The sequence below is a fragment of the Gekko japonicus genome, unplaced genomic scaffold (genome assembly GCF_001447785.1).
Source record: "Gekko japonicus isolate JY-2015 unplaced genomic scaffold, Gekko_japonicus_V1.1 scaffold1414, whole genome shotgun sequence".
Classification (NCBI taxonomy): Eukaryota; Metazoa; Chordata; class Lepidosauria; order Squamata; family Gekkonidae; genus Gekko; species Gekko japonicus.
This window is the reverse complement of record NW_015167580.1, coordinates 280,478-306,515: the sequence shown is the minus strand read 5'-3', so window position 1 is coordinate 306,515 and position 26,038 is coordinate 280,478. Positions and strand designations below refer to the sequence as shown.

The 26,038-nt window shown below is 46.0% G+C and overlaps 2 protein-coding genes and 1 gene segment (V, D, J or C); all 3 read right to left on the bottom strand.

The window, feature by feature from the left end:
• Window positions 1–3,878: 3,878 nt before the first annotated feature.
• LOC107112702 lies at window positions 3,879–6,418 on the bottom strand. The segment is given in 3 exon segments: window positions 3,879–3,889; window positions 5,933–6,253; window positions 6,340–6,418. Coding segments are annotated over 3 exon segments (378 nt in total).
• Window positions 6,419–22,855: 16,437 nt separating this feature from the next.
• LOC107112701 (immunoglobulin iota chain-like) lies at window positions 22,856–23,336 on the bottom strand. Its single transcript, XM_015413887.1, has 2 exons — window positions 23,291–23,336; window positions 22,856–23,190 (listed from the first exon to the last, which is right to left on the bottom strand). The coding sequence occupies exons 1-2, from the start codon at window positions 23,334–23,336 to the stop codon at window positions 22,856–22,858; spliced, it is 381 nt and encodes a 126-aa protein (XP_015269373.1).
• A 1,356-nt stretch (window positions 23,337–24,692) lies between these two features.
• Window positions 24,693–25,201, bottom strand: LOC107112699 (immunoglobulin iota chain-like). The gene is made up of 2 exons (XM_015413886.1): window positions 25,126–25,201; window positions 24,693–25,027 (listed from the first exon to the last, which is right to left on the bottom strand). The coding sequence occupies exons 1-2, from the start codon at window positions 25,169–25,171 to the stop codon at window positions 24,693–24,695; spliced, it is 381 nt and encodes a 126-aa protein (XP_015269372.1). The 5' UTR covers window positions 25,172–25,201.
• Window positions 25,202–26,038: the final 837 nt, after the last annotated feature.

The window sequence follows — 26,038 nt, the reverse complement described above, 5'->3', positions numbered from 1 at the left end:
AACTCCTCATCTTCAGCCAGAAGGGATGGGTTGGGGGTGAGGGCGCGACACTTGCCAGATGTTGCATCTGATCATGCCGGTTTAATCCGCCCTCAATCCGTCCATTCCGTGGGGCAAATCCTCCGGTGTGACCGGGTCCATTGTTTCTTGTTGGTTTTGGCAGCTCAGTTTTTTTGTGTGATTTTTTTAAACCATCCTTTTCAAATCCTCATTGCACTCTTTTATCTTGGGAACTGCCTCAAAGATTTTAATTGGAGACATGTGGCATCGAAATGTTTTCCAATGAGCTAGTTAATTGGACGTTAGAACCCCTTCTTCCTTAAGAATCTGTTGAAAAGGGAGGAAAGAAGTGTGTTTTCCTACTTGACTGATAGCTGGATGGTTAAATACACTCTCTGCCCCCCATGGAGGGGGAGTAGGAGTAGGAGGATTTATACCCCGCCCTTCACTCGGAGTCTCGGAACAGCTTATTATCTCCTTCCCTTTCCTCTCCCCACAACAGACACCCTGTGAGGTAGGTGGGGCTGAAAGAGGAGGAGGAGATTGGATTTATACCCCGCCCTTCACTTGGAGTCTCAGAACGGCTTACAAACTCCTTTCCCCTCCGCACAGCAGACACCCTGTGAGGTAGGTGGGGCTGAGAGAGCTCTGTTCTGAGAGAACTGCTCTTGAAAGAACAGCTCTGACAGAACTCTGGCTTGCCCAAGGTCATCCAGCAGGTGCAAGTGGAGGAGTGGGGAATTAAACCCGGTTCTCCCAGATCAGAGTCCGCACACTTAACCACTACACCAAACTGGCTCTGAGAGCTGTGAGAGAACTGCTCTTGAGAGAGTAGCTCTGAGAGAACTGTGCCTGACCCACCACTCTTAACCACTACACCAAACTGGAAGGAACAGGCTCCCTACCAGGGGCCCCTCCCCAGGGCTGGAAGCTCGGTGTGGAGTTTACAGAGGAATTCTGAGCATTAATCATGATGTTTTCACTGAGGCAGGGATGCATAAACACTCCCTATCTGGTTTCCTTTAATCTTTTTTCAGGGATTTCGATTCACTGCATTTCAATCTGAGTTTTGTACATTTCTTTGCAGTGTATGGAGCTCTGCCCTTTTCCTGTAGACACTGGGCTTTGTCTGAAGCTGTGGCACCTAGAACCTGTGGATCGGCATTCATCTAGGGTGCTAGAAGTCTCTGCAATGTTGACATGGGGTATGGGAGGCAGCGATGGCCTCTTGTAGCTAGAGGTTTTTGTCTCACTTCCCCCTCTGTTTGTATCACGGTGAACAGTGCTGCTAGCCCACACCTGGCAGTAATAATCAGCCTCGTCCTCCACTTTGGCCCTTGAGATGGTTAATGTAGCCGTGTTGCCAGAGTTGGAGCCAGAGAATCGGTCTGAGATCCCCGGGGGGCTTCCATTGCTGTTGATCATAATGAGGACTGGGGCCATGCCGGGTTTCTGCTGATACCAGTGCATAAAGGAACCCCTGATGTTGCTCCCTGAACAAGTGATTTGGGCATTTTTTCCCAGAGACACAGACACGGAGGGTGGTTGAGTCAGCACATACTGGGCAAAAGAACCTGGGGAAAAGAAGATCAAAAGATAAATGAAAGGTCTTCGCCCAGCTCTAAAGAGATTAGCCAGGCACAGAAAGTTCCCTTTGACATACCTGACACGCAAGTGAGGAATGGGAGGAAGAGTGAGAACAAGAGCATGATGGGAAAAAACAGATAAGCGTCGCCTCCTGTAGAAAAGGGTTTTTGCTTACTTCAGGCCCTCCCATCCCCTTTTTATCAGTCTGGACTTGCAAACGAGCCCAGCATTCAAATCATTTCCTTTCAAACAACTGTTCTCCCTGCTTTTTGCCCCACCTACCTTTTCAAGGACACGGAGAAGCAGCTCATGGTCCATTTCCCAGGTGTTTTTACTACCTCTGCACTCAGGTTTAACAAGAAGATATTGAAGAGTACCTTCTCTTTTGCTTTATCAGTATTGTATCTAGATATTATCTGAGACATGCTAGCTACTTGTTCATATGGTTGCTTTAAAAATGCTAAATATGGTTGCCAACTTCCAGGTGGGGCCTGGAGATCTCATGAAATTTCCACCAGATCTCCAGATGACAAAGGTCAATTTGAGAAAATGGTTGCTTAGAAGGATAGACTCTATAGCATTACATCCTGCGCAGGTCCTTCCACACCCAAACCACACCCTCTGTAGGCACCACCTCTAAATCTCCATGAATTTCCCAGCCCAGACTTGGCAACCCTATCAAGTAATTGGGATTTTAAAATAATAATAATAATCACACAGTCTATATGCCTCCCTTAGGCCCTGGTCACATGGGAGGTTTTTGCCCGGGAGAGGGACAGATCGGGGGCGCAGCAAACAGGCGCAAGCACACTGCAACATCTGGGAATCGGCTTGCACCCGTCCCCGATCCATCCCTTCAGGCCAATAACGCGCTGTAAAAAAAAAACAAACAAACAGAAGAGGAGGACTTACCGGGTACACCGCAGCAAGCGCGGCCGTGTGATTGCCGGCGCACCCATCTTCTGGAGCAATCCAGGCTCCCGGCCGAACTGCGCATGCTCACACATGCGCAGTTTGGCAGCCTTGGTCTCCCGTCAATGGCTTCCCCCCAGCATCTGATCGTGCCGGGGAGGATCTGCACGGCGGCTCAGGGGATCTATGTGATCCCGCCACCGCGTGTTTCTTCCCCCCCGTGTGGCAGGGGCCTTAAAATCCAAGTGCTTCCACATCTGTGCAGATGCTGCATGGAACATGGTGGCATGCCCATCTTTTGTCTTAGACCTGGTCATAGGGGCATAAAGCACCGTTTGGCTGTGCAGCAGCACCATACAGACTAGAACCACCCTTTGTCCATATTCCTTGTCCTGGTCCAAAAGACTCTGCTATGCCTTTGAGAAACAAAGTGTTTCAGGATAGTAAACACAGTGTAACAACTCTGAGAGACGATAACCAATGAGCCCTTCCGGTGTCAGCATGTACAGCACAGAATTGATCAAGCAGATCTTGTGGTCCAAGCGTGCATTGTAACAGGAAGCGATCTCTCTCTCTCAGTTATTTTTGAAGAAAACACAATATTGTTGAGGAGCTCCCTGACATGTTAAATGTGCCGTGATACAGACGTCAGCACTATTACTTCTACGCCAACTTTAAAAAATCATCTACAGCATTCCTGTGCACTATGAAATCTCATGTGTTCAGTACATTCACTCCCTGACTCTGATTTGTTGGAGAGTTCCAAAACTGTCTAGCACGACAATATCCTCCCCCACTGTGGCACTCTCCTCCTGGTCCCAGGGTCCCTCTACACTGGGGCATACCTCTGCCCCATCCCCTCCCTCCTCCCAGGCAGCCTCCTCTTTTCCTTGGTCCCATAGCCAAGGGTGCAGGCACTCAGGGGCGTTGCCCCAGCTACGGAGGTCTGGTTTTGGCTAGCCCTTTCCATGCCCCTATCTGTGCTGCCACTACTGCTGCTGCTGGTAGGGATGGCTGAAAGCCACACCCCCTGGCCAGCTTGAGATCTGAGGCATACTTACTGCTGATCCCCTCCTGCTGGCCAATCCCAGCCCTAGTCATCTGTGCCCAACCCAAGCGTGGCTGTCTCTGCTGCTTCTTCGGCTGCCTCCAGGCTTGGTGAAAGCAGCCCTGTGTTCTTGTCCACTCGCACTTGGCCTGCCATGGGGGCTGCGATCTCATCAAGGATCCCAGACATATGCAAACTGGGTGAGATTAGATGTACATGTGCATGCATCCTTTGCACAGCAGCAGAACACATCAGTATATATTCTGCAACTGAGAACCTGTTAGGCAGGGGCACTGCCTTACTATAGGGTGGCTTCAACAGCTGGGGCACCTCACTCCTGACCTGAACCAGAGACCCACAAAAGTCAGGCCAAAGGAAGGCACTCCCAGCCTGACAGAGCTAGCCATAGCTCTGGGGAAAAGGGTCTCCATTTTCAGGTTTCATAAGGCAGGCCTCAGAGCAAACCTCCAGTTTTTTCCCCACCCCAAAAGGTATGCATAAGAAACAATGACGAGTTCCACCGGGTATCTACATTTCTAAAGCTATTCAGTGGCCACCTGGTGAATAGCCCTTCTATCTCCAGAACTTCACCTAGCCCTTTTTGTGTGACCCTATGTCTATGTGAGAATCCTGTCTTTCCTGCCCCATCCCTCGGGATAATGAGATAAACCAATCATATGTTCACATTATTAACCATCCTTCCTGGCAACTATCAGGGATGCATCTTCCATCTTTTGAGTAAATCTAGGAAACCATTCAATCTACCTTAGCTGACCCATCAGTGGGCATCAAGACCCATTCAACTAGGCTAGACCAGGTAGACAGGGATCACAGACATATACAAACTCTGGGACCCCATTGGCCACCCTGAATTATGCTCTGCCTGATACCACACCTCCATTGACTCCTTATTGATCTAGAAAACCTATTGTTCTCACCTGAGACCAGCCCCCAAGGCCTCCCATTGGTCTGCATTGTTTTCCAGTGCCTATATCCATCAGCACACATGGCCTCAGATTTTGTGCCTCTGCCCTGATGCCAACTGGCAGTCCACCCCCAATCCTATGTTTGGGTGATAATCTCTTCTCCATGGATTCTGCACATCTGGACAGGTTGTATTACCCCATAACTGACCCCTCTATTCACCATCCATCACCTCTGCTTTCTTAGTTCTGTAATGCTTGCTCTTTTTGAATATTAGTGTGCTTGTAATTAGGGAAATACTCTAATAAAAACTATTTACATTTACTCTTCAAATCTGGAATCTTCCTACTGTACCAGACCTTTGTATTAGCTGTTGTGCAGTCCCTTATACCCCTCTGGCCTCCCCTGCCGCATAGATAGTTTCCCTCAACAACAAGGCAGGCCACTAGCTGTAACAAAGTGCTCAGAAGAGAGAAAGGTGACCTGTCAGGTAGTTATAGTGACTCTTTGATTTCCAAGTATTGATAGGGTCACACAGGGAACTGAACATACCAGATTCTGATACATTTGGCATAAGGGTAGGATTGTCACACACACACACACACACACCTGGAGTGGGGAAGGGAATACTCTGCCCCTGTCTCTAGTTTCCCACCATTGTTTATAGTGGCAGTGGGGGGAAAAGTTAAAATGACCATTGGGCCAATGTTGTGATGTCACTTACTGTTTTTTCTGAGTAGTGATATCATGCCAGCCTGAATGGCTGCCCATGACCCTGTGTCCGCACTAAATATGGGTTATTTATACATCATATATGTACTGCTTGTAAAGTAGGTTTTTGTTCAAATGTCAGAAAATCCATTCATTTTATGCAGAGGAAAACCAGGGCAAGAAAGTAGAATGTGAGACAAAAATAAAGAATCATGGTTATGACCCACACAAGGGAGGGAAGGACAAAATCAAAATGGAAAAGCCGCGATGAGAATTGTGAAATCCTCTCAGGAGGCCAGTGTTGCTGGCTTGGCTTTGCATGCTCAGAGGTATCTCTGCACTTTCCCTGCAGAGACTGGGCTTTGTCTGACGTTGGAGCATCTGGAACCTCTGGATCTGCAGTGATCTTGGATGCTGGAAATCTTTGTAATCTTCTGATATAAGTCATGTTCACATGTTACAGTGAATACATGCATGTCCTACCTGTACATGCATACATCTGTTTATAAGAAACAACAAACTCATATTACTTTTACATGAAAGCATTGACCAGTAGTTGGATAAATGTGAGGTTTGAATCACACATTCAGATGTACATGCATAGAAAATAACTTGAGAATTACTCAACACGTCTATAAAGAAAAATCAAATATACATGGTATGCAGCTTGTACTTGTGTTCCCTGTAAGTTTTGAATTGGGTAACAAGGTGGCAGCAATGGCCTCTTGCAGCTGGAGGTTTTTGTCTCACTTCCCCCTCTGCTTGTATCACTGTGAGCAGCATTGCTGTCCCACACACTGCAGTAATAATTGGCCTCATCCTCTGCTTTGGCTCTGGCAATGCTTAAAGTGGCTGTGTTGCCAGAGTTGGAGCCAGAGAATCGGTCTGAGATCCCAGAGGGTCTGCTGGTACTATAATATATGATGAGGACTGGGGCCATTCCGGGCTTCTGCCGGTACCACTGCACATTCTTGCTCCCAATGTTGTTCCCTGAACAAGTGATCTGGGCATTTTGTTCTGGCATCACAGACACAGAGGATGGTTGAGTCAGGACATACTGGCCAAAAGAACCTGTGAAAAAGGAGAAAATATCTCAGAATAAATGAAAGCACATCTCTACGTTCTAGAGACATTACAGAGAGCCTACTTTGTAGTACCTGACCAGTAATTGAAGAGTGTGAGCAGGAACAAGACCAAGAGCATGATGGGAAACTCGGATGAGGTTTACTTCTTGAGGAAAAGGGAGCATCTACTTTTAATGCCCCCGGTTCCCTTTTTATCTGTTTGGGCTTGCAAACATGCCCAGCATTCAAATTATTTCCATTCAAACAACAGCACTCCCCTGCTGTTTGCCCCACCCATGAATGTATAGGTGCAGAGAAGAAGCCCAGCACCCAGCCTGCGGTAGTTTCACAATCTCTAAACTACAGGTTCACCAGAAAGTGGAGAGTAACCTCTCTCTTGTTCTATCAATATTGGACGTCAGATATTTATGACATTATTATGAAATTATATAGAATTTTAAAAACATTTTCATGTGTGATATTTGTAAAATCCTAAGGTAATGGGGAGAGAAGAAATATATAGTCTGAGTTCCACATCTTCCACATCTGTGCAGCTGTTGTGTGGAGCAGGGCAAGAGTGATGGTGTGCCCTTCTCCCAACTTAATCCTCGTGGTTATGACTCCATAAAGCAGATTATGACTGTGTGGTTGCACCATTAAGACTGGAGACACCCTTTGTCCATGTACCCTGTCCCTTCTAGCTGGCAGCATATGGTGGATTCACAGCTTCTCAGGGGCCAATGGGGACAGAGGGTGGCGCTTGGCAAGAGGGTCTCCCCATGATACCCACTGGAATGTGGAGTGCTACAGAGAGCTATCCTTTCACCAATGCTGTGCAATATCTACATGTGCCCCCTTGCCCAGTTGGTCTGGGGGTTTTGGTTGGGCTGCCACCAGTATGCTGATGGCACCCAGCTCTATCTGTTGCTGGATGGCTGCCTGGACTCTGCCCCAGAGAATGTGGACAGGGTGTTGGAGGCCATGGCTGGGTGGTTACAGCAGAATCAGTTGAAGCTCAATCCAGTGGAGATGGAGGCCCTGTACCTGAGCCAAGGGGCAGTTAAGTCAGGAATCAGGCTCCCTGCCTTGGACGGTGCACCACTTGTGCTGGCCCAAAAGGTGAGGAGCCCAAGGGTAATCCCGGAGGCCTCACTTTCTATGGAGGCCCAGGTTACCACAGTTGCCAGGTCTGCCTTTTATCATCTCTGGCGGATCAGGCAGCCGGTGCCCTATCTCTCCCCCAGGACTTGGCTACAATGACTTATGCAATGGTCTATCCCAGGCTTGATTACTGTAACTCACTCTATGTGGGCTTACCCTTGAGGCTGATCCGAAAACTCCAGCTAGTGAAAGATGTGGCGGCGCGCCTGCTAAGTGCAATGTCTGTGTGGGCATGCATTCAGCCAGTTCTACACCAATTGCACTAGCTACCGATCAAGTACCAGATCTGCCAGGCCTTTGGGTGAGGCAGCAGGCATCCAATTATTCAGCCGCCCTTGCTGAAGCTTTCCATCTCTGTATGGGCCAGACTAAGAAGATCCCCATATTATTTGGGTTATGGCCTAGCTACTTCACTCACCTGAGATTATTGTATCTTTATAGTGCTTTTGTTGTTGTTGTTCAGTCGCACAGTCAAGTCTGACTCTTCGCGACCCCATGGACCACATCACGCCAGGCCCTCCTGTCTTCCGCCATACTCCCTCACCATCACCTCAGCCAAATCCTTCACTATTGCATGCCAGGCATCCCTGCTTCTGCTGGCTTCCCAATTTACCCCTGACCGCCAGCAGCAGGGCTTCTCTTGGAATGTCAATTGATCTCCAGATTACAGAGATCAGTTGCCCTGGAGAAAATGGCTGCCTTAGAGGATGGAGTCTGTGGCATTACACCATGCCAAGGACCCACCCCTGTCCAACCCTACTTTCCCTAGGCTCTACCCAAAAAAAACTCCAGGAATTTTTCAACCCAGAGTTAACAACCCTGGAGCTACAACACCAGTAGGGACCACTGTGTGGCAACTTGTCTGATATCAGCTGTGCCCAAAAAGCACAATGCTAGCAACTCCTCTACAGAATGACGAAGCTTAAAATGCTAAGACTGTGCCATTAGTCATCCTTCTGATTCTGCAAACAGAGCAATTGCAAACAAGGTGACAAGACAAAAATAAAGAATCATGGTTATGACCCACACAAGGGAGGGAAGGACAAAATCAAAATGGAAAAGCCGCGATGAGAATTGTGAAATCCTCTCAGGAGGCCAGTGTTGCTGGCTTGGCTTTGCATGCTCAGAGGTATCTCTGCACTTTCCCTGCAGAGACTGGGCTTTGTCTGACGTTGGAGCATCTGGAACCTCTGGATCTGCAGTGATCTTGGATGCTGGAAATCTTTGTAATCTTCTGATATAAGTCATGTTCACATGTTACAGTGAATACATGCATGTCCTACCTGTACATGCATACATCTGTTTATAAGAAACAACAAACTCATATTACTTTTACATGAAAGCATTGACCAGTAGTTGGATAAATGTGAGGTTTGAATCACACATTCAGATGTACATGCATAGAAAATAACTTGAGAATTACTCAACACGTCTATAAAGAAAAATCAAATATACATGGTATGCAGCTTGTACTTGTGTTCCCTGTAAGTTTTGAATTGGGTAACAGGGTGGCAGCAATGGCCTCTTGCAGCTGGAGGTTTTTGTCTCACTTCCCCCTCTGCTTGTATCACTGTGAGCAGCATTGCTGTCCCATACACTGCAGTAATAATTGGCCTCATCCTCTGCTTTGGCTCTGGCAATGCTTAAAGTGGCTGTGTTGCCAGAGTTGGAGCCAGAGAATCGGTCTGAGATCCCAGAGGGTCTGCTGGTACTATAATATATGATGAGGACTGGGGCCATTCCGGGCTTCTGCCGGTACCACTGCACATTCTTGCCCCCAATGTTGTTCCCTGAACAAGTGATCTGGGCATTTTGTTCTGGCATCACAGACACAGAGGATGGTTGAGTCAGGACATACTGGCCAAAAGAACCTGTGAAAAAGGAGAAAATATCTCAGAATAAATGAAAGCACATCTCTACGTTCTAGAGACATTACAGAGAGTTTACTTTGTAGTACCTGACCAGTAATTGAAGAGTGTGAGCAGGAACAAGACCAAGAGCATGATGGGAAACTCGGATGAGGTTTACTTCTTGAGGAAAAGGGAGCATCTACTTTTAATGCCCCCGGTTCCCTTTTTATCTGTTTGGGCTTGCAAACATGCCCAGCATTCAAATTATTTCCATTCAAACAACAGCACTCCCCTGCTGTTTGCCCCACCCATGAATTTATAGGTGCAGAAAAGAAACCTAGCACCCAGCCTGCGGTAGTTTCACAATCTCTAAACTACAGGTTCACCAGAAAGTGGAGAGTAACCTCTCTCTTGTTCTATCAATATTGGACGTCAGATATTTATGACATTATTATGAAATTATATAGAATTTTAAAAACATTTTCATGTGTGATATTTGTAAAATCCTAAGGTAATGGGGAGAGAAGAAATATATAGTCTGAGTTCCACATCTGCCACATCTGTGCAGCTGTTGTGTGGAGCAGGGCAAGAGTGATGGTGTGCCCTTCTCCCAACTTAATCCTCGTGGTTATGGCTCCATAAAGCAGATTATGACTGTGTGGTTGCACCATTAAGACTGGAGACACCCTTTGTCCATGTACCCTGTCCCTTCTAGCTGGCAGCATATGGTGGATTCACAGCTTCTCAGGGGCCAATGGGGACAGAGGGTGGCGCTTGGCAAGAGGGTCTCCCCATGATACCCACTGGAATGTGGAGTGCTACAGAGAGCTATCCTTTCACCAATGCTGTGCAATATCTACATGTGCCCCCTTGCCCAGTTGGTCTGGGTGGTTGGGTTGGGCTGCCACCAGTATGCTGATGACACCCAGCTCTATCTGTTGCTGGATGGCGGCCTGGACTCTGCCCCAGAGAATGTGGACAGGGTGTTGGAGGCCGTGGCTGGGTGGTTACAGCAGAATCAGTTGAAGCTCAATCCAGTGGAGATGGAGGCCCTGTACCTGAGCCAAGGGGCAGTTAAGTCAGGAATCAGGCTCCCTGCCTTGGACGGTGCACCACTTGTGCTGGCCCAAAAGGTGAGGAGCCCAAGGGTAATCCCAGATGCCTCACTTTCTATGGAGGCCCAGGTTACCACAGTTGCCAGGTCTGCCTTTTATCATCTCTGGCAGATCAGGCAGCCGGTGCCCTATCTCTCCTGCCAGGACTTGGCTACAGTGACTTCTGCAATGGTCTCTTCCAGGCTTGATTACTGCAACTCACTCTATGTGGGCTTACCCTTGAGGCTGATCCGAAAACTCCAGCTAGTGAAAGGTGTGGCGGCGCGCCTGCTAAGTGCAATGTCTGTGTGGGCATGCATTCAGCCAGTTCTACACCAATTGCACTAGCTACCGATCAAGTACCAGATCTGCCAGGCCTTTGGGTGAGGCAGCAGGCATCCAATTATTCAGCCGCCCTTGCTGAAGCTTTCCATCTCTGTATGGGCCAGACTAAGAAGATCCCCATATTATTTGGGTTATGGCCTAGCTACTTCACTCACCTGAGATTATTGTATCTTTATAGTGCTTTTGTTGTTGTTGTTCAGTTGCATAGTCGAGTCCGACTCTTCGTGACCCCATGGACCACATCACGCCAGGCCCTCCTGTCTTCCGCCATCCTCTGGAGTTCACCCAATTTCATGATTGCTGCATCAACAACACTGTCTAATCATCTCATCCTTTTTATAGTGCTACCTGTTTTTAAAATATTGTGCCTTTTGTTTTAATTGTTTTAAATATTTAATTACTATGATTGTTCTAATGACTTTGTAAAACCACTGTTGTGGCCTTCCCTGAGCCCGCTTGCAGGGAGGGCAGAATATAAGTCTAAATAAATAAATAAATAGACAGACTGCAACCGATCCAACATTTTCAGCCAACTTATTTCTCACTGAAACATTCTGCCATTCCTTGGAGAAGAAAGTACTGCAGGACAGCAAACCTAGCATTACAACCTTGAGATGGCAACCACTGAGGCTTGCTTGTGTCAACATGCACAGCACTGAATTGCTCAAGCAGATCCCATGGTCCAATCATGCATTATAACAGGAAACAATCTCTCTCTCTGTCGGCTATTTTTGAAGAAAACACAATATAGCTGAAGAGCTCCTCCACATGGTTAAGTATGCAGTGATATAGATTGCTGTGCTATTACTTTGACCATATTTGAGGAGGGTGGTATATAAATCTAATAAAATAAATAAAAAAATATACCTCATAAAAACCATCTACAGTATTCCTATACTTTATGAAATCACATTCTTCAGCATTCCGTAAAGTTGCCCCATGTTTATGCTTTGCTGGGAAATTCAAGAACCATCCAACAGTGTTCTATTGTACCCCCCCCACTTCCATGTAGGGTAATAATTCTAGGGAGGATCAGATTCCCCCATCTGCATCCCATTTAAAATTTTGTGCAGATAATATTGTTTGTATGACTCTCTGATGCAGATAATATTTGTGCAGATAATATTGTTTGTATGACTCTCTGATGTGGTATTCAACCTATGCTACGTAAGAGAATTCTCAAGTTGGTATCCAAGGATCTCACTGACTCAGAGGTGTGCTTTTCCAGAAATACCTTGACCATGCAAACGGTTCCTGCAGTACGAGATGCTTTTGAGTCTTAAGAAAGCTGTGAATATGCTTTTGTTGCACTGCTGGGATTGTGGAAGTATGTGGTGACTTTAAGTCATTTCCCCCGTAGTGTCCACAGTAAAGGAACATGCTAAAAAATGGTTCTACTGCTCATCAGAAGTCCTGTGGTTCAGGATTGGATCCCGTGAGCAGCCCAAAGCAGGGATACCCTGGTTTGACCACAACACCCAATCTCATCGGATCTTGCTGCTAATTCCATGTATCAGCTTCCTCACCACGAGCCCATTCAAAATGATTTCAAACAAGTCAATCATGGCAGTGAATCTCCACCTTCTTCCACCTTTTTGAAGCTTAGTTCCTTCCTTGTAGCTGCTGATCACTGAAAGACCCGTGTTTGATGTCAGGGTCACCCATACATATCTGCCAGAATTTCCCAGATGAAATGAGAGAAAAATTAGTGATTATTCTAGTATGATTATTCTAGATTATTCTAGTATGATGGATCACTGTAAAGGCTTCCCTCCTTATCATTGCTGAAGACTCTTCTCTATCATTTGGGTTTCTTTACTCCACAGTAGCCTGTCTGGCACTGTTAAAGACCTAACTTTCTCTTTAGATGAAAAGACATGGTTAAAAAAAACAGTTTCCCAAACATCTGTTATGAACGGTTCTTCAAAACAAACTTCTCCAGCATAGAGAAAGCTGTGCAGCATAAAATGAGTCTATGGGTGGGCATTATATATGGCATTATACTCCGCTGAAGTCCCTCCCTTCCCCAAACCTGCCCCCCAAGAAAACCTCCAGGAATTTTCCAATCTCAAGTTGGCAACCCTAGATGCCGCACCAACATAGACCACTCTTTCAGGGGCTAGCCATGTTTCTTTGCAGTATTGACTGCTAGATTCAAGTCCACAGCACCTTAGAGACCAACAAGGTTTTGGGGGTATAAGCTTTCAAGAGTCAAAGCTTACACTGCCCAAATCTTGTTGGTCTCTGAGATGCTATTAGATCTGAATGAAGCTGTAGCGTTCTCTGAATGGCATCTTGTCTGACATCAGGTGTGGCCACAAGCACGATGCCAGCAGCTTCTCTACAGAATGACCAAGCTTAAGCGGCTAAGACTGTGTCATTAGTCATCCTTCTGATTCTGCAACTAGAGCAACACCAAACAGGTTGACGGCAGAAGGTGCATTCAATCTGCCTCTCAGGTTTTTGTCTCAGTTCCTCTTAGGACTGCATCACCGTGGAACACCTTGGCACTGCCATACCACACAGTACAGTGATAATCAGCCTCGTCTTGTGCCTGGACATTGGTGATGGTTAAATACCAAGTATTCTGGGAGCTCTCCTTGGTTGATGAGAACCTACTGAGGTCCCCAGAGCCTGGGCTTGGGCTTGTATAGTAATAGAACAGGAATTTTGGAGGGCTGCCTGGTTTCTGTTGCAACCAGACCTGCTCATAGTTCTGCACTGGGTAACCACTGCTCATAGAACATGAAAGTTTCACTGTCTGTCCAGGGGATGCTGACATAGAAGATTCCTGAGTCATCACAGGCTGGGAACTGGAAACTGCAGAAAGAAGAACATTGTTAGCTTGAATGGCAAAGGTGGTTGTTGCTTTTTTGTCCCAGAGACTGCAGGGCATGTTTCCCTTGTGCTCACCTGTGCACCACGTCCCCAGCAGGATGAAAAGAAATGCAGTTAACATGATGGAAATGTTTTTGACCTCTGGCAGATGCAGGATCACTTGCACTGAAAATGTCCACTGCTGCCTGCCCCTGATACCTAGTTCCTTGGCCAACAATTTGCATGCACCTCTCCTTATGCTAATCCTCTGACTTCTCATTGGTCTGTGTGTCCATAGAGGGCAAGAACAATATCCGGACAAGTTGAAATTTTGGTAGTGCCATCTTTACAGCAGACCCAGAATGTATATTCACAGTATATATTCCAATGGGATAAGAAAACTGAAGGGGGAAAGTTACAGGGATGTTGGTAGTTCTGGGTGAATAAATACCCAGAACTATCAAGAATGTTGATCTAACGAGCCAGTTTGGTTAAGTGTGCGGAGTCTAATCTGCACCTGGCTGGATGACCTTGGGCAAGCCGTAGTTCTGATAAAAGCTGTTCCTGAAAAAATAACAGTTTCTCTCAGACCTCTCTCAGCCCCACCTACCTCACAGGGTGTCTGTTGTGGGGAGGGGAAGGGGAAGGAGTTTGTAAGACACTCTGAGACCCCTTTAGGTAGTGAAGCACGGGGTATAAATCCAATCTCTTCTCTTCTTCTTCTTCTAACATATAGTAGTGTTCCACCTTCAGGCACAATTACAAATGCCAGTAAGCAGACAGAATAGGTGTTGTTTTCTGGTTACAGATGGGTAGCCAATTGAAATAAGACACAATCAACTGGGGCAGGAGGAAGTGTACGGTCTGTGCTTGGGGGCTGGGCATAGGCTATGTTTCATCCTCACTTTAGTGTACTGCTCAGTATCCAGTATAAGAGCTCCTCCAAGAGGTTAACATTTGCAGTGGTTTGGACCAGATCATCATATCTATTTCTTTCTTTCTTTCTTTCTTTCTTTCTTTCTTTCTTTCTTTCTTTCTTTCTTTCTTGGGCAAAGATCTTCCTTAAGCTGCAGGGGTGGGGGACTGATTCCTGAATGACTGGTAGAAAACTTCTTGTCTTTCCATCCACTATAGCAAATTTGAAAAACTTGTGGAACGTCTACCAGAGGTTCGTCTTGGCTTGGGGCTATGCTCTGGCATCCTCTGAATCTTTGCTGGGATTGTGTTTACACCAGACTCCCTGAGGAAGACATGTGATGTCAAAAATATCTCTCAAATTCCCAAGGCTGCTCCTTTAATTTTCTGTGGGACTGATGAGTGTGTATATGATAGGCTTGCCAAGCTCCTGGTGGGGCCTGGAGTGCTCTCAGAATTGCAGTTACATCTGTAGACAGCAGAGATCGGTTTCTCGGGGGGGGGAATGGCAGCATTGCAGGGGGCAACTATATGGCATCACATCTGTATGGAGTTCCCACCCCTCCTCTCCCTAGACCTCACCCTCTCCAGGCTCTGCCCCCAAATCTCCAGGAATTTCCCAACCTCTGAGCAATGGAACAGCAGGCACTTTCTCTGTTCCTTTATTGTAATACTCAATCATCTGTGTCAGTGAGGAGCCCTGCAGGATTGTAATTTCTAATATTCGCACACACACAGATATATATTTAATTAGCAAGGATCTCCTATTGACCAAGCAGAAGCTGAAAGACACTGAGATAGCACTAAAACTTCTAGTTCTGCCACATCTGAAAGCTTTGGGAAATGTCCATTGTCTTTGCCTAGAAACAAATATGTGAAGAATGTCGGAGCTGTGCCACAAATGTATTTGAAGTATTTCAAGTATCCGAAGGGCTGTCACTTAGAGGAGGGCAGGGAGCTGTTTTTATTGGTGGCTGAGGATACGACTTGGAATAATGGGTTTGAATTAAGGGCAGGAAGGTACTGGCTGGATCTTAGGGAAAACTTTTTGACAGGAATAGTTGTGCAACAGTGGAATCAGCTGCCTGGGGAGGTGGTGAGCTCCCCTTCACTGGCAGTTTTTAAGCAGCGGCTGGACAAACACTTGTCAGGGATGCTCTAGGCCAGTGATGGCGAACCTTTTAGAGACCGAGTGCCCAAACTGCGACCCAAAACCCACTTATTTATCGCAAAGTGCCAACACGGCAATTAAACCTGAATACTGAGGTTTTACTTTGGAAAAAACAACTCATACATTAACTTAAGATGATCCAAACAAAGTAAGGAAAGCAATCCCAAATGCTTTCATTTACTTAAAATTATTTGGCAGAGAATTTGACACTTTAATGATAGTCTGGGCCTGGCTGGTGTGATGGCATGCGTGCCTGCAGAGAGGACTCTGAGTGCCACCTCTGGCACCCGTGCCATAGGTTCGCCACCACTGCTCTAGGCTGATCCTGCATTGAGCAGAGGGTTGGACTAGATGGCCGGTATGGGTCCTTCTGTGATTCTATATAGTGCTGTGTTCTGGATGTCTGGATTTAGATATATCTAAGGCAACATGCCATCAGTCCTGATGTTCTGGTGTGAAACATCTGATGCATCTGATGGCCAAGTCTGAATGGGCCACAAGCCATGTGGATTATTGAAAGTGGATTATTTAGCATGTGTGACCACAGGCCCTTTCTGCACTCTCCTTTTGATCTGCCTCTCAGGTTTTTGTCTCAGTTCCTCTTAGGTCTGCATCACTGTGGAACACGCTGGCACTGGCATACCACACAGCACAGTGATAATCACCCTCATCTTTTGCCTGGACATTGCTGATGGTTAAATACCAAGTATTTTGGGAGCTCTCCTTGGAAGAAGAGAACCGACTGAAGTCCCCAGAACCTGTATTTGAGCTGCTATAATAATAGACTAGGTATTTTAGAGGGCTGCCTGGTTTCTGCTGGTACCAAGACTGGTAATAGGATGTTACTTGTCCACTGCTCAGAGAACAGGAGAGTTTCACTGTCTGCCCAGGGGAGGCAGACATGGAAGGTTCCTGAGTCACCACAGGCTGGGAACTGGCAGCTGAGGAAAGAAGCAATACTGTTAGTTTGAATGGCCAGGCTCTTTGTTCAAGGGACTCCGGGGAGTAATGTGCTCACCTGTGCACCAGGTCCCCAGGTGGATGATGAGGAATACCCCAAACATGATGAGAAAATTTCTGAATTCTGGAAGATGCAGGCCCTCTTGCACTGAAAATGCCTTGTGTTGTCTGCCTTTTACATGTACAACTGACAATTTGCATGCACCTCCCCTTATGCCAATCTCCTCTCTTATGATTGGCCTATTATATATGTTCCTAAAGAATGTCATCCTTGCAGATGGGAAGTCAACTGTATGGCTAGGTTGAGCTGTCTCAGTGGTCTTCTTCCACTGCCCAGTAGCAGACAGAAAAGTTAAGCAATGCATATTTTCTGCATCATTTGTAGCATAAACATCAAGAAATGCATGTTTCATGCTTTAAACTGGGATAATTGTGTTGGATCTTTGGACCTTTCCCTTCACCTTTCTGATCAGCTCCTTCCACATTCTGATCTCTGACACCAACACTAACTTGGGACGATTCTGCATGGGCTTTTCCTTCTGTTGTTTTACCAAAGGTGCAGCTCAAACCCACTTTCAAATACCCCAGGGCAACACTGTACTGACTGCAAAGTCACCCCTGAATGGCCATAAATCTATGCAGAAGATACCATAAAACCTGATGATCAAAGAAAGTGAAAGCGGCATGCAACGCTGAGGGGAATTTCTGCTCCAAAGTGGGTTTGGTAAAGCAACGGAAGGAAAAGCCAATGCAGAATCACACTTGGAATGTTTGCTGTGCTGCTTCTTTTGATGGCTAAAGAAGCAACTTGATTTCAGGAGCAGCTGGATGATGGTACATTCTTGCCTCAGTAGTTCTTTGGGATGTGTCTTATGCAGGATCTCTTAATGCACATTCACTGGTGCTTAAGTGAAAAGGAAAATGTACTTAGAATAGTTCTTGTGGAAGCAATAGCACTGCAGGCAGCGATACATGATGCTTGCAACATAATTTTTTGTAACACAACAATCTGCATATGGAACAATGGAACATCCAATGGATGGTTCACATTGATGGGGAGATAACATGACCTCTGAATCCCAAGGCAGAATTTTATGGCCCATTACACATGGACATCTTACTGCAGATTTTCAGAGCAGTAAGCCTTTAATCTTGATTTAGGATTCTGTGCCCACCTTATACTCCATTCTTTTTCCTTTGGTATATTTATTCTGCAGCTACAACCCCCCCACACACACACTTTTCTAAATCAGGGTGGAACATCACTTGTGATGCAGAGGTGGTGGTTTACAACATTTTTAAAAAATTACACAATTGCCTTCTCTCAGCTGTACAGTAGTGTCCAGCAAGTGCCTTCCGTTTAAATCCTCATGGTTCAGGTTTTGCACATGCATTTTAGTGTTAGTTCACTGAATGAAAAGGAGCAGAAAGGAACACAGGCAAAGGGGGGAAACCCAATGTTGAAATTGGCTTTTTGTTGAAACTGACAAGCAGCTGCAAAGCCCCGTTTTCCATATTGCCAAGCACTAGGGGATTCTCTGCTGTGTTATTGGCCACTGTGGAAAATGGGAAAGAGACACATTATCTCATAATATGGGGGAACACACTGAATGTACAGAATGCACGGTAGAACCCACTGGCATTGCAAGCTGTGTGTGTGTGTCTGTGTGTGCACGCATGCCTGTGCAAAGTCGGCTGCAACTCCACCACACTTTATACAGGGCTGCAATTTGCGCCTACACACTGGTCATGATCTTGGTAAATTTTTAAAGCCTGTCCTGTGTGGATGGCCCTCTTCCTCCAAATGGATAAATCCCAAGCGATTCTTAAGTTTGGCAGTTTGCAGATGATCCATGTGGTTCAGCCACCCTTTTAATGTTAGGTTACCAGAGACTGCCAAAATGGTCCCCCCAGAAACTTTGTTCACTAAAGCATGAATGGGGAAATTCCACTAGTCCTGATGTTCTGGTGCGAAGCATCAGATGCATCTGACGGCCAAGTCTGATGTGGATTATTGAAGTCATGTGCATTATTGGAAGTGGATTACTTAGTGAGTGTGACCGCAGCAGCCATCTGCCAGGACTGCTTGTCTTGCTTCATTGCTGGATTAGTTGATGATGGGTTCAGGTGAAGGGGTCATGACAGTGCCCTAAATGCTGAGCAGCATTAGCCACCTCCTTCCTTGCTGGAGTGGGGCTCAAGGAGTGGCTCCACTTGGCCCAGTTATTGGGTGGGCTAAAAACACACACGCAAAGCCGGAGGTCATGCTGGTCAAGTTTGGAGACAGAAGGGAGCTGCTTGATTGCTGTCTTACTTGTAACACACACTGAATAGCCCATGGAATCATTTGATGACAGATCAGCCCTCTTCATTAATTTAATAAAAGTTAATTTTACCCAAACACAGTTGTTCTTGTGTCTTCATGGGAAGGGGGAAGAACAGATCTACATTAACCATTTTCAGTTAATGATATTAGTCACCATCAATCGTGTTGAAGGTACCTCGGCCCTCAAAATCAGACCCTCAAAAATGTACTTAACAAGATTCTCCTTGTGGAAGCAATAACACATTGTGTGCAGCTATACATAAGGCTTGAAACAGTGTGCATATGGAACAGTGGAACATCCAATGGATGGTTCACATTGTTGGGGAAACTAGATGGCCTCTGAATCCCGAGGCAAGAGTTTCTGCTTGGGTATCATCTCTTAAACACTTTGAACATGAGATCTGCCTTCACATTCAGAGAATTTCCTTTCAAAAGCTGTATTTATTCCTTCCAGCACCTTCTAACCAACCCACGAATATCTTTCAGGCCAAGCAGTTGAATATCAACACTGCTTGAGGCTTTATACTTGAGAAAGAAAATAAAAAAAGTTATACAATTACAGAATCTCCAGGGGTAGCACCCTACTTATGTCTTCAATTACAGAATCTCCAGGGATAGCACCCTACTTATGTCTTCAGCAGGGGTCGTTTCATAGAAAAAGAGCTAGGGGAACTCATTAGCATAACTCATTAGCATATGCCACACACCCTGACATCATAAGGCCCGGCGGTGGACCTGCAAGGCCGGCGGGAGTGCAAGGAAGCCCCGCCAAGGCCCTCCCACAGCGTTCGGTGCGCCTTGGTGTTTAGTCATGCCGGCCACATGACCACGGAAACGTCTTCGGACAGCGCTGGCTCCTCGGTTTGGAAACGGAGATGAGCACTGCAACCCTAGAGTCGGACTCGACTGGCTTTCGAGCAAGGGAACCTTTACCTTTACTATCATGTCACCCCTCAGTCATCCTTTCTCCAAGTTAAATAGCCCAACCTTTTTAAAACGCTGAACTGCCGACCGGAGGGTCAGCAGTTCGAGACCCGAGTGTCGCATGATGGAGTGAGCTCCGATCTCTGATCCCAGCTCCTGATAACCTAGCAATTTGAAAGCAAGAAATTGCAAGTAGATAAATAGGTACCCCTTAGGTGAAAGGGTAACAGCATTTCATGCACCTTGGCATTTAGTCATGCTGGCCACATGACCACGGAGAAGTCTTCAGACAGCACTGGCTTATCGGCTTGGGAACGGAGATGAGCACCTCCCCCTAGAGTTGGATTCAACTAGCTTTCAAGCAAGGGACATCTTTGCCTTTTACCTAGCTCATTCTAGACAGATCTTATTAAAGCTTGGAAACAAAGCATGGTTGGCCATAGTTTTGTATCAGAGACCACCATGGAAGACTGGGGATGCTGTGTAGAGAAAGGCAATGGCAACCCCCTTGCTTCTCCCTTGCATTGAAAATCAGACGGTCCTGGGGAGGCCATGAATTGGTTGTAGTTTGAGAGCACATAATTATTTGTATAAATTCCATGATTTTTTAAACAAAGATGTGTCACCCAATGGTTATTTCCAAAGCTTGATATTTCTTTATTTTCCCAGGTGATAAAAACAGCTGTCTCAATGCCAATATTCCATCCTCTCTCACAAAAATCCAGGGTTGCACCTGTTCAACAGAGCCGTCTTTCTCTAAACCTCCCCCATTCAAAGTACCCCCAGCCATGTTCTGCACAGTGTAGGATTTTAAAAGAGGTCAGTTGAGGTTCTGTGGCTCAGTGGTACAGCAGAAGGCCGCAGGTTCAATCCCTCGCATCTCCAGTTTTTTTGTTTTTTTTAAGGACCAGGCAGTAGGTGATATGAAGACCTCTGCCTAAGACCCGGGAAAATCGCCACCAGTGTGAGAAAACAATATTGACTTTGATGGATTCAGTATAAGACAGCTTCAGTATAAGGCAGATTCCTGGGTTCATGTGACAAAGCTAGTCCAAAGCATCTCTCTCTCTTCACACAGGGAGTGCCTAAGCAATCTTGCTATAGAACAGTCATTGCAACGGCATCCGCCAGAAACACTTGATTTCTGGAGTAATATTTGATCTGAATCTTATGTTTTTGTCTCTGTTCCTCTACGGTCTGCACCACTGTGGAATGTGTAAGGACTGTCATAAGTATTAATAAGTATTTATTTACAAGAGAACTTTTATAAAATGATGTATCAATGGTATGTGTCTCTAGAAAAATCAGTTCTCTCGGATCCAGACCCTCCTGTTCTCTCTTAAATCTTGTCATTCTTCTGATCCCACCCTGCATTGAAATCCAGGGCTGCCGAGAGCCACCATGGGCCCCTGGACAAAGATCCCATCTGGGCCCCCTCATATGACCCCAATCCAAACCAAATGTCATAGCAAAATGATCAAAACAATTAATGGATGGGTAACTGCACAGAGAAGGCTACACGAAACCTCCCTGCCCATTTTGTCCCAATGTTATAATGTTGCTACATTATAATGAAAAAAATTGTGTTGTAATGCAATCAACATTACCTTTTAAAGGAATTAGAGTATCACAGAGGGGAACAACCTGAGGGAGAGCGGGAGGGTGGGAGGCACCGTGAACACATGACACTGATGACACAAAAGGGCAGTGGGGAAAAAACAATTAGGTGGAGGGAGATAGAAATGAATGAGAAAAGTATGGAAAACAGGGAGAGAAATTAAGGAAAAGCAAGAGAATTTTATCTTGCTGCAACACCCTTTCTCCTAATTTGCAAGGTCGGGCTGAGCTGGGTGCAAAGAATGGAAGACACAAAGATGAGACTATTATAGAAAATGACCTTGGATACAGGCTACAGGCCGACTCTTAGTGTAGTAGCCATCCACCGGGGTTGCTTGCCTTGCTTCATTGATAGATTAGTTGGCGGGTTCAGGCGAAGGGGTCATGACAGTGCCCCAAATGCTGAGCAGCATTAGCCACCTCCTTCCTTGCTGGAGTGGGGCTGGAGGAGTGGCTCCGCTTGGCCCAGTTAATGGGCAGGCTAAAAATCAACAAAGCTGGAGGTCATGCTGGCCAAATTTGGAGGCAGAAGGGAGCGTCTTGGATGCTGCCTTACTTGTAATGCACGCTGAATAGCCCATGGTATCATTGTTGATTTAATAAAATGTAGTTTTACCCAAACACTGTAGTTTTTGTAAAAAAAACCCCACACAGCTGGAGGTCATGTTGGCCAGGTTTGGAGACAGAAGGGAGCTGTTCAAATGCTGCCGGACTTGTGATGCACATGGAATCATTTGATGACATAGATCAGGCCTTTTGGTCAATTAAATAAAATGTAGTTTTACTCAAACACTGTTTTTCCTTGTGTCTTCATGGGAAGGGGGAGGAATGGATCTATACTGTTCAATACTGTTCAATACTGGGCTCTGGCCACATTGCAGTAAATCAGCTCTACTTTATTCAGTGATTTCGGGAACACACAAGACAAAACTTCAGGGCATCTGCCCTATTTTAAAGCATGCAATCACCACACCCAAACACAACCCACTCCCAGTGATAGGCTATTTACATACCACTGTTACTCAATTGGTCTACTCCAGGATCCTAGTAGGCTATTGTTCTGGGAAAGTAAGATCAACTAGAACCTGATACTCTTTCAGGGATTACTCAGGCTTAATACACAGCATACACTAACCATTTTCTATTAATGATATTATCATCATAGATAGTGTTGAAGGTGCCTCGGCCTTCAAAATCAGACCCATATAATTGTAAGTATATGCTTGTAAATCCTGTGATACAAGTTGTGAGGTGACTCTGAGACAGAACCCATTGCCTGTGGGGCACCATGGCTAAGATAAGGCTGAGGCTCCAGCCAAGCAGCTGACTGATGAGTTCCTCAAGCATGAAGCTCTATCTTGCAAAGCTCGGCTGCTCGGAACCAAGCTCAGATTTTGTCTTAGTTCCACATTTAACTGAATCATTGTGTTTACTGAAAGGTACTACCACTGCCATGACCGGTAGCACAGTAATAATCAGCTTCGTCTTCCACCAGGGATTCCGTAATGGTTAAATAACAGATGTTTGCAGATGTGTCTTTGGACCCTGAGAAACGAGAGGGGACCCCGGAGCCCTGAATCACATTGGAATCTGAATAATATCGTACAAGGAATCTTGGGGGGTTGCCAGGCTTCTGCTGGTACCAGTATATGTAGTAGCTACTGATGCTGAACCCGCTGCCCATGGTGCAGGAGAGCTTCATGGTGCTCCCTGGTGACAGTGATGCTGATGGGGTCTGAGTCAGCACAGGCTGAGAGTCTGAACCTGGAAAAAAAATGATATGGTAGAAATTTTCTCACACCATTTGCTCCTCACCTGCCCTCCCCTCAGCAATAACTGCAGAGTCTATTTCACCTGCTCTCACCTGTGCACCACAGCACTAGAAGGATGAGAAAGGGAAGCAAGGACATGATGAGAAGATCTGGGGACCCAGAGAAGAAAGGAAACAAAAGGCTCACATTGGGTATCTGGTCCATTTGTGGGCTTTTATATCCACCCTATGGGGAGAGGTGGAGCACTGTCATGTGATCAGCTCAAGCCTGATTGGTCCTGATGATCAGAGTGGTACTTGAAAACAGGATGTGCCATCGCATGCAAGTGATCCTTCAACCGGGCCTCTTAAGGCAGCTTTTTCTTCTGCTGCCAAACTGCTACTAGCAATATGCTGCTTAGGATCGGGTTTGAAATTTTGCTTCAGTCCTAGATGCTGAGGGGTGAGACACAATATGAACTGGAAGTATAGCACTGTAGTCTAGAACTTATTCTCACTGCATAAAAGAGATGGGGGATTGACCCTACTGTCTAACTCAATTCTAACCCTAAACTTACAGACCTACCATGAACAACCACCAAAGTAAGCTTGTTAAAACAAGCCAATGAAAAAAGGTCTTGCTAGGTGTCCCTAAGTACAACCTTATACTTAGTTGTATAGGGGACCGAGACAGTCCCCCCGCCCCAGCACCTTGTTTTGCAGGATTGCAAGACATCACAAATGTCTCTACTAGATGGATATACAGCAAAGCATTGCAGCTGGGCAGATCTATACTCCCCCCCCCAAAAAAAAAAATTGTAAGAAGATTAACCCTGAAGAACAGCTGAATGGGGAAATTCTGATCATGGTGCTCAACCAGCCACTAGATCACCGATACACCAATTCTTAACAGTGTCATCCAATAATTATGAAGCACGCTAAATGGGAGCACTGCACTTGTTGAGTTTCCATGATTATCAAATCAATTATATAATTGCATTATTTTTAGATGTTTAAAAGATTGAATTGTCATCAAAAACACACTGGGAGCTAAAGGGGAAGAGAAGGGGGGGAGAGAATGAAAAAAACAATACAAGTATGAGGCAACAAGATCTACCCACCCCAAAAAAGAAAAAGGAGGGGAAAGGAAAAGGAAAAGGAATCATGGTTGATTGAAGAAAATGTAGTTCTACCCAAACACTGTAGTTTTTGTGGTCTTCATGGGAAGGGGGACGGTCGACACTAAGCATTTTCAATCAATATGAGGTATTGAAGGTGCCTCAGCCCTCAACATCAGACCCATAGAATTGTAAGTATATGCTTGCGAGTCCTGTGACACAAGTTGTGAGCCGACTGTGAGACAGAGCCCATTGCCTGTGGGGAACCATGGCTAAGATAAGGCCGAGGCTCCAGCCTAGCAGCTGACTGAACAGATCCTCAAGCATGAGCAGAGCTCGGGTGCTCTGAACCAAGCAGAGGTTTTGTCCTAGTTCCACATTTAACTGAATCATTGTGTTTACCGAAAGGTACTGCCACTGCCATGATAGGTAGCACAGTGGTAATCAGCCTCGTCTTCTACCAGGGATCCTGTGATGGTTAAATGGCAGGTGTTTGCAGACGTGTCTTTGGAAGCAGAGAAACGAGAGGGGACCCCAGAGCCCTGGCCCTTGCTGGAATCGGAATAATACCATAAGAGGTATCTTGGTGGATTCCCAGGCTTCTGCTGGTACCAGTATATGTAGTAGCCACTGATGTCAAACCCACTGCTCATGACGCAGGAGAGCTTCACTGTCTTCCCTGGTGTCACCGATGCTGATGGCGGCTGAGTCAGCACAGGCTGAGAATCTGAACCTGGAGAAAAGGATAACAGAGAAACCGTCTCACACCATTTGCTCCTCACCTGCCCTCCCCTCAGCAATAACTGCAGAGTCTATTTCACCTGCTCTCACCTGTGCACCACAGCACTAGAAGGATGAGAAGGGGAGGCCAGAACATGATGAGGAGATCTGGGAAACAAAGAGGAAAGGAAGCAAAAGACCCGCAATGGGAAGCTGGTCCATTTGTGGGTCTTTATCTCCATGCTATGGGGAGAGGTAGAGCATTGTCATGTGATCAGCTCAAATTTGATTGGCCCCTATGATCAGAGGGGTACTTGAAAACAGGATGTGCCATCCCGTGCAAGTGATGCTTCAACCGGGCCTCTTCAGGCTGCTTTTTCTTCTGCCGCTGAACGGCCACTAGCTATATGCTGCTTAGGTTTGGCTTTGAAATTTTGCTTCAGTCCTAGATTTTGAGGGGGGAGACACAATATGAACTAGAAGTATATCAAGTTATCCTCACTGCATAAAATAAATGAGAGATTGACCCGCCTGTCTGTATCAATCCTAACCCTAACCCTGCCAACCTACCATGAACTTCCACCAAAGTGAGCTGGTTAAAACAAGCCAATGAAAAATGGCCTTGTTAGATGGGAACACTACAAGGTGTCCCTTTGCCACAAAGCACTTTTTTGGGGGGAGCAGGTTTGCAAGACTTCACAGATGTCTCTCCTGGAAGGATATACAGCAAAGCATTGCAGCTGGGCAGATCTATGCTCCCCCTCCTTCAAGGTTTGTAAGAAGATTAACCCCAAAGAACAGCTGAATGGGGAAATACTGATCATGGTGCTCAACCAGTCACTCCTTTTCATCCACGTTGAAATGGCAACTAGATCACCGTTTCTGTTCGCAGTCATCAAACCGATACACCGATTCTTAACAGTGTCATCCAATAATTATGAAGCACGCTAAATGGGAGCACTGCACTTGTTGAATTTCCATGATTATCAAAAATTATATAATTGCATTGTTTTTAGATGTTTAA

Bases quoted from the DNA above. Each gene is read 5' to 3' on its own strand.
- LOC107112701 (XM_015413887.1), bottom strand. From the start codon at position 23,336: ATGTCCTTGCTTCCCTTTCTCATCCTTCTAGTGCTGTGGTGCACAG. The intron at 23,191-23,290 runs GTGAGAGCAGGT...TTTTTTTTCCAG, and splicing joins TCTAGTGCTGTGGTGCACAG to GTTCAGACTCTCAGCCTGTG.
- LOC107112699 (XM_015413886.1), bottom strand. From the start codon at position 25,171: ATGTTCTGGCCTCCCCTTCTCATCCTTCTAGTGCTGTGGTGCACAG. The intron at 25,028-25,125 runs GTGAGAGCAGGT...CCTTTTCTCCAG, and splicing joins TCTAGTGCTGTGGTGCACAG to GTTCAGATTCTCAGCCTGTG.